Raw genomic sequence first — 15,957 nt, 5'->3', positions numbered from 1 at the left:
AAAAATTTAAAGTGACAGGGATAATAAATAATAATCCCATGTGCTCATAATTGTCACGTGCTTAGCACGTGAGTGAATGTAGGGTCATTTTCGGGACAAAATAACAAAAGTGGATGATTAATCGATCATGAATCTCCAAATGGATGTCACTTGTTTAAGGTTATACCCATATTAATTTTAAGAAATATTATTTGATTATTTTTAAAAATCCACAATTTTTTTTCTACAAATCATTATATGTAGCCATTTTATGAAAATTATTTAAAAATTAAATGGCAAAAATAAATTATGAGATATAATAATACATTATTGGCCTACCATAATTGATTATCATAAAGTTTGCGTGTGACAAAATAGAGAAAATAATTATTAGGAAACAAAAAATATGTATCAAATATTTATAAAATTTTCCTATAAAATGAAAATTATAACTGAGGGGAAAATCTTTTAGGGCATATTTGGTAATTGTTTTTTTTCAATAAATCTGAAAAATAGTTTTTGAAAACAATTTTGGAAATTTGTTATCTGACTTATTTAAAACAAAAATCTGTTTGGAAACCTTAATTATTTTACATATTTGTATAATTATTTCTTAAATCAACACTCGAAAAATAAGTGAAAATAATTAAAATATATTATCTAAAAACACTTTATTATCTGTTCTTAAAATTAGAAAATGAAAAATATGTTTAGTAATCAAAAACTGTTTTTTATTTTGAATAATAGAAAACTATTGTAAAAAAATAATTCTCAAATAGACCCTTACTATTTTTTTCCCTTCATTTTGTCTTATTGTGTTTTGGTTTCAAGAAAATTAAAAATGAAATAATTTTTTAACATTCGGGTTATCAAATAAAATTTAATTTATATACAATAGAAAAAAACAAGTAAATGAATTATAAAAAGTATATAGAATAATTTATTAATTTTAAATATTTTTTTTTTTCACTTTCTCTCTTCTTGGAATTTTCCCTTGAATTTTTTAATTTTAGGTTTGATATTTTCTGTCCCTCATATTTTCCGTTTCATTTATATATTCTTTTAGCATTTTTTTCCCTATCTTGGATATTTTCTAAAAATCAAACATAGCCTAAATTAATTAATATTATAATTACAAAAGAAATTTGTAAAAAAAAAAAAAGTCTCATAATGTTTTTCCATATGGATTGTATTTTGCAATATAATTCTTTTATTGTAATTAATAATATTTCTTTTGTCTTTTCAAATAATATTGATATTATGAAGATTTTATTAAATACGAAACAATTTTTTTAACCTAAAATTTAATCAATTTAAGCTTCTTATTAAGATTAAATCCATTTTCAAATTCTCTAACTAAAATTATTAAGATCATAAACGAAGTCTTACACTACTAACAAAATTTATGGGTTTTTTTTTTAAAAAAAAAAAAAAAAAAAAAGGTTGGCTTAGGGAAGTATTAAAAAAATGAAAAAAAAATGTTAAGAAAAATAATTTTTATATGTTAGGTTTATCAATAAAAATAGGGAAAAAATAAAAAAAATCAAATATAATTAAAATCAATTAAAAACTTGTCCATATTCATATTATTTAACCTTTATTAAAAATAAAAAGGAAAAATAAGTGACATAAATATGAAAAATCATATAAAGATAATTTATTGGCTTTACATCTAGGTTTTTTTTTCTTTTTTTTTTACTTTTTCTTTCATTTTTTTATTATTATTATTTTATTTTCCTTCAAAATTTTCAAGAAACTAGCTATAATTCAAGGATATTTTGAAATCACATGACATAATGAAATTCATGGCTCCAATTAATTGGAGTAACAATAAATTTTAGTTTGTGGGGATTTTAGTAATGGGCTTTACTATATAACAAAGATTTCAAATGTGTAATATAAGACTCTATTTGATAACTATTTTTAAAAATAATTATGAAAAATAGTTTTTAAAATTATTCTTTGATGTTTTATAGAATAAGAATTTATTTAGGAATTTAAAATATTTTTAATATGTTTTTAATATTTTTAAATATGTTTAAAAAAAATACATATATCTAAAGTTTTATTTTTAATTATTATACATGTTTGTACAATTATTTAAAAAAAAACAAATGAAAATAACTTAAAATAATTGAAAGATGTTATTTGAAAATACCTTCTTTTCTATTAAAAAAATAGTTTTTCAATTGTGTATTTTTTAGTTTTTTTGTTATAGAAAAGAGAAAACTATTCTAAAAAATAGTTGTTAGACAAACCCTCATTTTCCCCATTTCTTGTTTTTTTTTTTATTAATACATTTGATTAAAAAAAAATATAATTGAGCTGGATAAGTTAGTGGCTGTAAATAGTGATTTCCCATTTGAGAGTACCATCTAAAAAATTCCTCCATTTTTGTTGGTGTATGACAAGACAAAACACTTCATATAATATACCAATAAAATTTAAAAGAGATTATTGGGAATTTATACTATAATAAGTGTCTCTTATGATAATGTTGGTTTTGGCTTCAAATGAAGTAACAATCCACTAAAGAAATAATTTGAGGAAGAAGACCAAAATGATGGTGAGGGAGAAAGTGAGGGTGAGCTTCCCCTTCCCTTTAAACATCATTTTCTTAGGGGGTCCATCAATTTAAATATCCAAAATAATTTATCACATTTCTCAAGAATAGTTTCTATTTTATTTTTCACTATTAAATTTTTATATAAAATTAATCAACTAGTACAAACAAAATTTAAAAATAAAATAATTAATATATTTGTTTTTTTTTTTAATGTTTGAATTTATCTCAAGTTTATTAATCTATCTTTATTTACCAACAAAAAAAAATAGTAGTTACATATCATTGCTCCTACAAAAGACAATTATTATGGTTTTTTTTTCTATTTTATGTAAACAAAATAACATATTTGAAAACTAATAATTTAATAAAAATAAGAATTAATATTTTGGAATATGTTAAAATACCAAGATTACTTATAACAACAAAAATATGAAAATTAGTGGGTGTTTGGTAAATTAACTTAATAACTTACCGTTACTTAATAACTTAATTTAAATTATTAAGTAAATTAAGTATATTTGGTAAAATAACTTAATAATATGAGTTAAAATAAGAAATAACTTTAAGTAACAAGTAAAAATAATTAACTTATATTAAATTTATATCCTTATTTTACCTTTTTATCTTCATTTGTCCTAATTATCTCCACGATCTCTTTTGCTACTTCATGACCTCAATTGTTATTCGACCTCTTTTATCCTACTTATAATTTATGATGATATATATGTCAATTTGATGGTTTAGAATAAATTTTAAGTAAATAATTTAAGTATAATTTAACAATATTTCTTTAAATATAATTATTATATAGAACCTAAAACTACATAAGAATTCATGCAAAAACAAGTAAAAAACAACAACAATCCCTCCAACCCCCTTCCCAAAAAACCCAACTGTTGTTCAAAATAGAACCCTCATGAAACACCCTCATAGGCCAAACAAACCCTCACACCAGGGCTGAAGATTTACTCTGATACATTTTATAATGGGTCATATCCAACCTTATAGATATTGCCTATTTTTGACCTAAAGGACCCTCACGACTTTAAAACATGTCTAAATAATTAAAAAGAGTTCATATTTATATGACACTAAAAACTCTCTCTTATCCAATGTATTGCATCTCTAAAAACTTCTATTATTATGTTACTCCGATTTCTTTTCTTTTAGAAATGTAGGACTTCCTATATATAAGAAAATTTTAAGTTGCCCCAAGTTACTAATCAAACATTACATATCGGTCATTCAAAGTGTAGGATAAATTTTAAATCATTAGATGAGGATGCAAATTATGGGATCAAGATACATATGTGATACGTTGATACGATTTAATCAATTGTCTTTTTATATATATCACTTACGCTATGTATCTTAAGTTTTAACCCATGTTAGTTTTGTCATTAACAAGACATAAAATATCATTATATAATTAGTTTTTATTTTATTTAATTGTTGTAGTTGGCAGTCAACCTCTTTTTAAATTGATTTAAAGTTCGTTTGTTTTGTTATGGTTGGTCCAACCTGTGTAATCCAATCAATTTGAACATCCACGTAACAATCTTACCCTAAATTCATATTGAATTTAGAAAAATATATTTAGGTTTAACTTGATTTGAACCATTCAAGTTGAACTAAGCTTTTGACTATGGTGGTTCAAATATGAGTTGAGTTTGAGTTTGGATTAAACTCGATTTGAACAATTTGAGTTGGATTAGGCTTTCAATAATTTGAATTTGTATTTGAAGTGAGTTTGACCTAATGTGTTCGATTTGCAATGTTGTATATAAGATATTCGTTAAACATTCATTTAATTGAAAAATAATGCAAATTATTAGGAATTTTGGATAAGAGAAAAATAATGAATTTAAGTTATATTTGATTGTGAAAAATGTGAGAGAAAATATGACAGAAATATATAAAAAAGGAAAAGTAGAAAAAAGAAAAAGGTGAAAGAAGATAAAAAAAATTAAAATAAAAAAATAATAATAAAGTATTTAATATACCATTTTAATCTCATTTAACTTCTTTATATAAGGATTAAATAATTTAAAAATGGATAAATTTCTTATTAATTTTAATTATATTTTATTTATTTTTAATATTTTAAATATGAAGAAAAATATTCTTTTTTATGTTTTTTTAAATTTTCCTTGTACTCTCCGTGACCAAACAAAACCTTAAAAGTTCAAGGAAAACAAAGAATTATAATTTTAATAAAAAAAATCCAATATTTATGTCAAAATAAAATATTATGTTTGTTCTTTAAAGAAAAATGAATAAAATAAAAAAAATTGTCACAAAAACAAAAAATTACATTTAATTTAGAGGGTTTAATGATGAAATTTGTTTTTAAATTTGAAAAAACAAATGACCAAAATTTTCTATCTATTAAACCATTTCTTTCCATTTTTTCCCTTTTTAGCAAATAATGAAGCTTAACCTCTCCCATCCTTTGGCTTGAATACATGGTGTGCAAGGAATCTTACATTATACTTACCAAAAAAGGAAGAATTTTTATCAAAATTCAACATTATCTTAAATTAGTAATGCTTTGCCTACTTCAAAGGTTGGAGTGTCAAAAACAATTTCCCACCATTTTTAGCAAGAATTATAATTTCTAGTGCGTTAATTTGATGGTGATGGACACCAAAAGATGAATTGCATGGATAATTTTGGTAAAGATTGGATTGAAAAATTTTAGAAGGGTTGTAGGGGATTTATAATGTTGTGCCTGGGGAAATTTTAATGCAAATATGTTAGTTTAAGAATGTAAAGATAAAATAATCATATATATATAGTACACGAGGTTTTAACGTGATTTAATCAATCATGTTTATATCCATGAATGTAGAAAAATCATTTTACTCTACCTAAAAAATATTATAAATGACAAAATCAGATACAACGGTTAAATTCGAAACATCTCATATTTTTTCACTCCTTACTACGAGTCCCCTCACTCCACCAAGTATCTTTCAGTATTCTCACATCATCTTTATTCACATAATATAGTTTTTATATACTCATCTCTATCTTATCACATTTTCCCTTCTTAGATTTTTTATAAAAGTATTTGTAATAACTTTCCTTATTATATAAGAAAACCTAATATTAGAAATATTTTATAGATAATATTTTGGAAGTATTTTTTCTTGTAGAAGTTAGGATTTGGTATAATTTTAGAAATCACTTTTTAAAAAATTTATTTGGGAGAAATTTGAGAGAAAATTTAAAATAGTTGAATATCGAAGATTAAAAATAGTAAAAATATAATATTTAAGAAAAATTTAAAACAAATATTATTTGAGCCTTTTTAAGGTTCCAATTCTTCTCCAAATGAAAATTTAAAGTAAATACTTGGAATTAATCTTTGATCATTGAAATTTGACTCATGTACGCACCACGTCATCATCCCATAGTAGCACGAAGGGTGCTTTCCGACTCTTACTCAATATGAAAAAGGTATTAATATTTAATTAATTTATTATTTAATCTTTAAATTTGAAAATACAAAATATGGTAATGCACTTTAGATATTTTATTATTTTTAAACATTTTTTTAGAGTATTATGAGGAGTTATTGAGAATATAAAAATAATAATTAAAAAGCTTTTATATTTTACAATAAAGGACATTACTTCTATAGAAAATAATAAATCAAAATACTATTTTTCAAAATTTATTTAACTGTTTTCATATTTTAGTTTCAAATAAAATTTTATTTCTAAAAATATTTGGAAACTATTTTTAAAGACATTTTTAAAAATAATATCAAATAAATCCTTAATTTTATTTTATTTTTAATTTAAATATTCTTGAAGTTATACGCCTATAAAATTAGACAATAAATGGATGGGAATAATTGTCTCAGCCATATTTCTTCGTTTTCTAAAACCCTCTAAAATGCATTTTAATTATTTTTCTCAAAGCAGAGACCTAATAAAAATAAATAAATAAAAGTTAAAATTTATTTACAAATAGAATATAATTCTTGAATGGTAAAATAGTTTTCTTAATCTTTATTCCAATTATTCCTCTCTCTTTTACCCATGGATTCAAGCAATAAATTTTGAAAAAATCCACCTTATCATCAAGTTGTTGGTTACTCGTCACTATCCCTTCTTGTCGGCTTTCCTCACTTATATGAAAGACCAAATTTCCTCACTTTTTCAACTCTTGTTTTAATCTACAATTCCCTTGATATAGATGTGTTAGTATTTGTTTGCATCAATCCAATAGAATATTTTTCTTTATAAGAAGAGGTTTTTAGCTCTTGTTTCAATCTATAATTCCCTTAATATAGATGTGTTAGTATTTGTCATCACTACTCCAATAGAATATTTTTCTTTATAAGAAGAAACAAAAATCTTAAGAAAGATGGCTCGTGATGTGTTTAGTCTATTCCAACACCTTGTCTTGCCTCGTCCATCATTGATGGTCACTTGTCACTAGACAATAGTCGGTAGAATAGTCCCTCGACTACGTTAAAGTAAATAATTGAAATTAATATTGATTATTGAATATATAATAATATTCTATTATTTAATATTATAGGAAGAACCCATGTTTTCAAATGGTGAAGATTTTTCTTTTTCAATTGACTTGATTCACGTTAGAGTTTGTTTGATAATGATTTTATTTTAACATAGTGTTTAAGAAAATTTAGGAATTTGAACAATCACTTGTATTGTTAAAAAATTACTTATATAAGTGTTTTTTGAAAAAATATCTATTAAGAGTGTGTTTGACAATGATCAACTGTTTCTAACTTTTTTAATATCGGAAAATAAACATATTCAAATTTAGAAATATTAGAAATACTTTTTACAATTACTCTCAAACTCACTTTTAAAAAATAAAAAATTTAAAAAATATTTCTTTTTAAAACTTAAAAAATAAAAAAATTTCAGTGTTGAAAATATAAAAAACTCTTATTAGAATCACTATCAAACACATTGAATCATTCTAAAAATACTTCAAAAGAAAATACTCCTATTAAAAATATTTCAAATAGAAACATCATCAAACTCACTCTTAATATCATTTTTCAATACGAAAATATCATAAATATAATTTATAAAAAGTTTATATTTAATAAATACGCCCTTTTTCAACTAATATTTTAGAATTTGAAATATTGTGGGTATCACAATTAACCTTAAAATTTTTAAATAAAAATAATATTAGGGATAGGATATGTGTGTGACCATTCAAATTTTTTAATATTTGATTGACTCATACTCTAATATTATAGTATTTTCCTTTTGAAAATTTTAAAAATTTTAATTGAGGAGTCAAAATTTGACTAATGCAAGCAAGACGTCATCTTCCCACCATAACCACAATGGTATGGTGCTTTCCTACTTGAACTCAATGTGAAAAATGTATTAATATTTAATTAATTTATTATTTAATCTTTCATTATTTTTAAAATTTTAAGAATTTTTAATACTTAGATTTTTAAAAATTCTTAAGAGTATGTGAAATATACAAATACCAGAAAGATTAGTTTTAAAACATTCAAATCATATAAAACACTAAATTTGAAAATAGAACATATTTTAATGTACTTTAGATAATTCAAAATACCAAACTTGAAAAGGTCTTTGACTCTAGCAAGCACATATAATAGCTAGTCCTAGGCATATGTTTGCTATCTAAGACTCTCCAATCTCCACTCCTGCTCCATAGTCATGGCTTCCTTGAAAAACGTTGGAGCTCTAACTCTCCTTCTTCTCCTCCTACTTTCATTGACAGTGCAAACTTCCGGCAAGGAAGATGCCAGCGGAGCGGGATCGAAATGTGGTGATCCCAAAGGAGGATCCGAGGAAAAGGCATCAGCCTTAAAGCTGAAGGTGATAGCAATATTCTCGATACTGATTGCTAGCATCTTGGGCATCTCTTTTCCCATACTTCTACAAGGCATGCCACTGCTTAAACCGGATGGAAAATTGTTCGTTTTGATTAAGGCATTCGCGTCGGGGGTTATCCTGGCCACAGGCTACGTTCACGTGCTGCCGGATTCAATTGAGAGCTTGACTTCTCCATGTCTGCCGCAGGCTCCATGGAGCAAATTCCCATTTTCAACGTTCATAGCCATGGTTGCAGCGGTTTTAACACTGATGATGGATTCTTTTGCAATGAGTTATTACAAGAAACATGGAATGAGTGGAGCAGAATGCGAATATGGGGATCACATAGAGAATGATCAGGGACATTCTCATGGACACGGACATGGAGTTGGTGTGAAGAAGCTTGATGACGAATCCTCAAAACTATTGAGATATCAAATTATCGCTCAGGTATGATTCGAAACATACATTAAATTTTAAGACTTAAGATTTTTTTGACTGTAAATAGCTTTTTTTGGACCAATTTTTTTTAAAGAACTTTAAGTATAGAATATGGGTTCATATCATGCTCTTTAACATTGAGGATGCAGGTGCTAGAACTGGGAATTGTGGTCCACTCAGTGGTGATTGGGCTGTCAATGGGGGCCTCTGAAAATGCCAGTACAATCAGGCCCCTCATTGCTGCTCTTTGTTTCCATCAATTCTTTGAAGGAATGGGGCTTGGAGGATGCATTCTACAGGTAACGATGGATTTCTACCTCAAAACCAGTCATGTACTTTTCAATATCAGTGTATATTAAGTTATTAACCCAAACCTCCATCCCCAGGCTGAATACAAGGCAAGGACGAAGGCCATCATGGTGTTTTTCTTCTCGGTCACCACCCCCTTGGGGATCGCGCTGGGAATCGGCTTATCAAAGGTGTACAGCGACGACAGCCCGACGGCTCTGATAGTGGTTGGAGTGCTGAACGCTACATCTGCTGGGCTACTGAATTACATGGCGCTGGTGGACCTGCTGGGCGCTGATTTCATGGGCCCCAAATTGCAATCAAACATGAAGCTTCAAATGTGGGCTTATGTCGCTGTCATATTGGGCGTTGGTGGCATGTCCGTGATGGCAATATGGGCGTGAAATCCCTTATGTTTAGGATTAATATCTTTGGATTTTTTTATATTCTTTGATATCTTAGTAATTGAAAAGAGATGTATCGATTCTTAGATAACTATCATATTTTGAACTATAATTTTAAATTTATTTTAAACTTAAAACCAAGTTATTTTAATTATTTTTAAAAATAAATTGGATTTTACGTCTGAATCTTAACCAAACCAATCTTAAATAAATTTGATTTGATTCAGTCATTGAAAGATTGATTCAATTTTAATTAAAACAAATTATCGATTATATGTTAAATTTTAAATTTAGCGAAATATACGCTAATTAGAAAATAATAATAAAAAATTCATTTTTGTTGACTTTAAGGGGTAATTGAACTCAAAGCTAAAATCATCATTTTTTAAAATAAGATATCGACTTGTAAAAGTTTTATTAAAAAAAAAAAAAAAAACAAGTTATCGATTATATGTTAAAATTTAAATTTAGCGAAATATACGCTAATTATAAAATAATAATAAAAAATTCATTTTTGTTGACTTTAATGGGTAATTGAACTCAAAGCTAAAATCATCATTTTTTAAAATAAGATATCGACTTGTAAAAGTTTTATTAAACATAAAAATAAAAAATAAAAAAAAATCTTATATAAATGAAATTAAACTTTCGGACTTTCATATTAATTTCTTTTTAATTTTTATTGAGTTTTTTTTTTCTTAAATTTTCCAACTAAATTTATTTTTATTCTTTCTTATTTTTATTTTCCTTTATCTAAGTATCTTAATTGATGAAAATGCAACAATTTTTGGGAATAAGTTTAAGGAAATATTCAAGAAAATCAAGTTATTTGAGATAAATAAAAATAATATGATATGATGTGTAGAGTTGTGGTTAGTCATGCATTTATGCTTCTCACATTCCTCACATTTTTTTTTTTCACATTCTTTTCAATTAAACATTGTCTATTTATTTCCTTCTCTTAGTAAGCTTTATACCAATAATGAGTTTAAATTTTTGTTTGTATACCAAATATTTATTACGTTATTATAGCATTAATTATTATATTAATAACGTAATAAATATTTAATTATTTTGAGATATTAGAGGGTATTAAAAATGAATTTAGAATATTTAAGAGGAATTTACTCAAACATTGAACATATAACGATTATTAAGTATAATATAAGATCTATATTCACATGCATGATATTTTGTAAATATTAAATTATAATTAATAACTCATATATTTTTTATTTGGATTGATTTTTATATGGATAAGAAAAAAGTTACTCAACACAAAAGTAACAAAAATAGAGATAAGAGAGATAAGAGAGAATGAGTTGAAAAGTTCAATTTTGAAATTAATTTTACAATGGTCAATGGGAAGGTTTTTTAATCTCTTCAATTAAATCGAAGTGAAATATGATAATACTTATTAAAGTATTTTAATTCTTCCCAAATATATGTAATTTTCAAAAGAGTTACATGATTACTTTTTTTTGTTCTGTCCCATTTTTCAAATTTCCTGTTCCATTTTCAATTGAATTCTTTATTTTTTTTAAAATTAATTAAATTAAGCAATATGATAAGTAAGAAACAGTAAATTTTTATTTCTCTTTTGTTTACCTTTTCCACTCATATAATTTATATATGTAATTATCTTTTTATATTATAGGAGCTATTAAAATACGCATTCCATTTACCAAGTGAGAATAAAACCATATCTAAATTCTAGAAATTGGATAATTGGGTTATTATACTTTGATTTTAATTTATATTTACCAAAAAACCCTTTTTCCATGATGCCTCCATTGGTTAATAATTTGGTTAAAGGGTTAGATTTGTTAATGAAATCAATTTAAATGTTGTGAACCTGCATTTTTTATTTATGTGCATCCTCAATGGACGATGAAATTTTTATTTGGTGAAAATTTGATTTTTTTTTTTAAAAAAAATTTTGAGTTACTATTTATTTTTGTTTTATTTTTTAAAACAAAAACAAAATAAAAAAGAAAACATGTGTGACTCCTTATTTTGAAAAATATATGTCTATAAAAACCAAGTTTGAATTTGGGGATTAGATTAGTAACACCTCACACCCCTCTAAACTCATATGTAAACGGTATTTACTAAATGAATTAAGGGAATTATAATAATTAATTAATTAATCATGGATACCTATATTATAGGAATAAAATCTAATTACAATAATGTACAAAATAAATAACAAGAGAATTATATAAAATGATTTATTGAAATAATAATAATAATAATAATATTTAAAAAATTAATTTTCAAGAAATTTCAAATGATTTTATTCAAAAAATTTGAATTAATTATTTCGTTTATTTTATTAAAAGAAAAAGTCTATTTATTTCAACAAATGACTTGATTCAATTTTAAATGCATTCAATTTTTAAGAAAATTGTTTGCACTTATTTTATCAAAAGAATTTAATATAAAATTTTAATTGGGCAGTAAAAATGCAAAAACACATTTTTTTTCCATTATTATGAAAAATGGGTTTTTATACATTCATATGAAAAAAATCACAAAATACCTTTGACTATCCACTTACTATTTTTTAATGATATAATATCTTTAACTATCGGGGGTATTACTTTTGACCACAGTAGATACATGAAATTTGAATTATTTTTAGAAGATCATATTTTGTAATTATTTTTACATGAGCGTGTGAAATTATATTTTTTGGGAAAATGATAAGAAAATGATATTTTTTTTTTCAAAAGGCACTAAGAAAAGAAAAAAATATTAATAATTTTTTTTAGCTTTTATATAAAATAAAAGAATATAAATGAACCAAGTTTGAAGAGATACACAGAACTAATTTGTTTTTTTTTTTTTTTTTCATCTTGATTTCTTTTATTCACATTTTCTCTCAATTTTTTTTTAAAAATTACATATAGCATTAAAGAAATTTATTTTCTCCTTACTTACCATGAAAAAAAAGGTCAAATAAATTTGAAAAAATATTTTAAAATGATTTATTAACTTTAAATTGGTTTTTTATTTTCAATATGTTTTATTTTCTTTCATAATTTTTATATTATCTCATATTATTAATTTCATTTTTATAAAAAAAATAAAAATAATTATTCAAGTATTAGATTATTGATGATTTTAAATAGTTGGTTATGTAACTTATTAAAATGATTCTTATATTTTTACTTTTATTTCTAATAAGAATCCTTTAAAAATGATTTATTTAATATTAAAATAATTAATTAAAAGGGACAAAATATTCATCATATTTGTGAATTCATTTTTTTACATGTTTTTATTCGAAAAATAACACATTTTTAACGTAAATGTCCTTAACTATTTTAAGTATTTAAAATATGTTTTAAAAAAAATGATTATTTTTACAAGAAAACGAGGGTATTTTTGTCGAGATGAGACAAAAAACAATGAAATAATTATATTTTTGAAATTCGGTTTTCAATTAACCTTTAATCAAACAACCCTTTAATATTTATGATTTAGAGGTTAGATTATTTATTTATTTATTTTATTTTTGAAATTTGAGGTTAAATTGAGGGAAAGTTCTATATTGAGATTTTGTAATTTACCACGGATATGTTTTTAGCTTTTATTAGTACCATTACACGTGCAGGACGTGTGCCTTTGGCAGAAATAAAATTCTCGAGCGAAAAATCAGGAAGAAAGAATCAAGTTGAGGTTTTGGGGAAAATTCTGAGAGGAAAAAAACCCTAGAAGAAGAAAAGCTTAACAAAGAGCTATCAATGGCGGATCCATTCAAGAAAGTTAATGGAGCGAGACTGACCTTCAAAGGAGGGGATCTTGCCACTCGCAGCAAAACCATAGACAAAGCGAAAAAGAAGAAGAAGAAGAGCAAGAAAACCATATCGGAGGAAGAAGCACTGGAGCATGAGGAAGTCCTCTCAGGAGATGCTGGAGGATCTGGAGAGGTGTACACGATCGATGCCGCGAAGCGCATGAAGTACGATCAGTTGTTCCCCGTGGAGGCGAAGAAGTTCGGGTACGATCCCAAGACGACTTCGACGTCGGTGGAGGAGGCGCTCGATGATCGAGTCAAGAAGAAGGCCGATCGTTACTGTAAATAACTTGTGTTCTTCGCCAATTTCTTGAATCTAAAGATGGTTCTGTGTTGTAGTTGTGGTTACTTTTGCCCTAACTTTCCCTTTTTATATTTTTTTAGTAATGCGAACAATAGATGAATTTTCATAATGTAGAGCATAAATGTATCTGGAATTTGGATATTTGTTTGGTAATTAGGAGATCTTCAATTTGAAGAACGCGATAACTGGTGACGAAGGAACTTTTAAGGCTTCAGTTTCTCTCTTTCTTCGGTGTTGGAAAATTAGGGTTTCATTGAAGTTTTTAATTGAAACAGCTTTACATAATTTTTATCATAACATTGTTAAATCTCATTGCCGGAGCTGTAGATGATCGAACATTGTTTTCTCTCATGATAGAAAATGGAATGCAGAATGTATTTTTAAATTATTTTTTATGTAGTGTTCAATCTCAGATTCATCGACTTTGATTTTTGTTTTCTAGATTTTTGAATGAGAAATTTATAAACATTTTAAAAGATTTTTTTTTAATTATTCTTACACATTTATAAGTTTGTAAGGGACCATGAAAATTTTGAAATATTATGGGTATATTTGATTAGAAAGAAAGAACAAAGAGAAGAAATATTGGAAGGAAATTAATTATTTTTATGTATTATTTTATTTTATTTTATTTTTAAAATAAACTGAAAGATTTTTTTTAATAAATTTTCCTTTACTTAATAATTTTATAAAAAATTGATTTTCAGGAAAAACCAAGAAATTATTGACCGATGGAACCAATTGCTCAATTGATTAAGGTCTAAAACCCTATTAATTACCATTTAATGCACAATAATAAGTGAATTGGTAAAAATGATTATTCAACCGAACCTAAATTATGAAATTATTAGGGCCTGTCCGACACTTTTAAGAATCACGTGCTTTTACTTATATCTTTACAAATCACTTTCACAAATTTTAAGATTTAAGTTAATAAATTTTTTTGATACATCAATCTTTTTAAAAATATTTTAAATATAATTTATGAAATTAATCCGTTGAGTAAATAGTCAAAATACGGCAAATATTAAAATAATAATAATAATAAGAAGGAAACCCCAAACCCTAGAAGAGTGAGCTCAAAATTTACGGGTAGGAGAGAAATCTTGATCTCTTCTGGGCATTCGATATTTTGGAGAAAACCCAATAATGGAACGGAACTGAAGGAGAAGAAGACCAGATCGAAGAAAATGACGATCCATTCTCTCGTTATCCAAAAGCTTCTGAGCACCAATGCCCATATGGGGCGGCGCTTGGTGGAGCACCATTTCAAGGTCTACACCTATGGCTTCCGCAACGGGTGCGCCGTCATCGACTCTGACAAGACCCTCATCTGCATGCGAAATGCCTGCGACTTCATGGCCTCGCTCGTCCGCCAAAAGGGTCGTTTCCTCTTCGTCAACACCAACTCCCTCTTCGATGAAATCGTCGAGCAGATGACCCGAAAAATCGGATGCTTCACCCCCGACGCCCCCTGGCGACTCGGCGGCTTTCTCACCAACAGTTCTAGTCCCAAGAAGTTTCGGTCCCGAAACAAGAAGATCATTTTCGGCCCGAGTCAGCCGCCTGACTGTGTCGTGATTTTGGATACCGAAAGGAAGTCTTCGGTGATTCAGGAGGCGTCTCGGCTGGAGATACCGATTGTTTCGGTGGTGGATCCGAGTATGCCGCTGGACACGTTTAAGAAGATCGCCTACCCTATTCCAGCTAAAGATTCAGTGCAGTTTGTGTATTTGTTTTGTAATTTGATAACCAAGACATTTCTTTACGAGCAAAAGAAAATGGGGCTTGGGAAGAAAGAGGACGAAACTGCCCGGAAATTGGCGGTTCAGAAGGCAGAGAAAAATGAGAAATGAAAATTGTGCTTGAAGTTTCAATCATTTTGATTGTAATTTGGATTTTTTTGGTTTCAAATTTATATATTTTGATGGGTAACTGTGTCTGAACCCTCTAAACAGCTGATATTCTATCTTTTTGTTTTCCAATAAAGTGGGCTTTTGATTCATTATCAGTGGTAGCGTGTTCTGTTTTTGGTTTCCAATAAAAGGGCTTCTTGATTCATCTGCCGGTTTGTTTCGTCTGGAATACTCGATTGAAGCTAGGAAGTGCAACAAAATGAAGAGGGGGAATGGATACTATGAATGAGGTATGCAATTCTAGCACCCATCTGTGATGGTAATTTTTTCTGCAATTTCTGCAAAACCCACTTGGTTCTGCCTAATGATTTCCCATCTAGGGTAATTTTTTTTTTTTTTTTTACCTTTTTTTCTTGATCTCTTTTAGAATATCAAGGTTGAGTTGTTGTAAGAGTGTGTTTTGAT

General features: G+C 26.4%; 3 protein-coding genes across 3 annotated transcripts; all 3 read left to right on the top strand.

The window, feature by feature from the left end:
* Positions 1-8,077: 8,077 nt before the first annotated feature.
* LOC100241788 (fe(2+) transport protein 1) lies at positions 8,078-9,611 on the top strand. The gene is made up of 3 exons (XM_002282389.3): positions 8,078-8,847; positions 8,988-9,137; positions 9,225-9,611. The coding sequence occupies exons 1-3, from the start codon at positions 8,239-8,241 to the stop codon at positions 9,528-9,530; spliced, it is 1,065 nt and encodes a 354-aa protein (XP_002282425.1). The 5' UTR covers positions 8,078-8,238; the 3' UTR covers positions 9,531-9,611.
* Positions 9,612-13,152: 3,541 nt separating this feature from the next.
* LOC100265811 (uncharacterized) lies at positions 13,153-13,813 on the top strand. Its single transcript, XM_002284952.4, has one exon. The coding sequence runs from the start codon at positions 13,280-13,282 to the stop codon at positions 13,619-13,621; it is 342 nt and encodes a 113-aa protein (XP_002284988.1). The 5' UTR covers positions 13,153-13,279; the 3' UTR covers positions 13,622-13,813.
* An 878-nt stretch (positions 13,814-14,691) lies between these two features.
* On the top strand, positions 14,692-15,647 carry LOC100264069 (small ribosomal subunit protein uS2m). The gene has a single exon (XM_059735436.1). It carries the CDS (start codon positions 14,827-14,829, stop codon positions 15,490-15,492), a length of 666 nt encoding a protein of 221 aa, XP_059591419.1. The 5' UTR covers positions 14,692-14,826; the 3' UTR covers positions 15,493-15,647.
* The last annotated feature ends 310 nt before the right edge of the window (positions 15,648-15,957 follow it).

This window comes from Vitis vinifera, chromosome 19 (assembly GCF_030704535.1).
Source record: "Vitis vinifera cultivar Pinot Noir 40024 chromosome 19, ASM3070453v1".
Classification (NCBI taxonomy): domain Eukaryota; kingdom Viridiplantae; phylum Streptophyta; class Magnoliopsida; order Vitales; family Vitaceae; genus Vitis; species Vitis vinifera.
Note: the sequence above shows the minus strand (reverse complement) of the source record. Positions and strands in the feature narration are given on the sequence as shown.

What these genes read in the sequence shown, in the direction of transcription:
- LOC100264069 (XM_059735436.1), top strand. Translation starts at nt 14,827, where the DNA reads ATGACGATCCATTCTCTCGTTATCCAAAAGCTTCTGAGCACCAATGCC.
- LOC100241788 (XM_002282389.3), top strand. Translation starts at nt 8,239, where the DNA reads ATGGCTTCCTTGAAAAACGTTGGAGCTCTAACTCTCCTTCTTCTCCTC. An exon ending in GATATCAAATTATCGCTCAG is followed by an intron (nt 8,848 to 8,987) that starts GTATGATTCGAA and finishes TTGAGGATGCAG; the next exon opens with GTGCTAGAACTGGGAATTGT. An exon ending in TTGGAGGATGCATTCTACAG is followed by an intron (nt 9,138 to 9,224) that starts GTAACGATGGAT and finishes CTCCATCCCCAG; the next exon opens with GCTGAATACAAGGCAAGGAC.
- LOC100265811 (XM_002284952.4), top strand. Translation starts at nt 13,280, where the DNA reads ATGGCGGATCCATTCAAGAAAGTTAATGGAGCGAGACTGACCTTCAAA.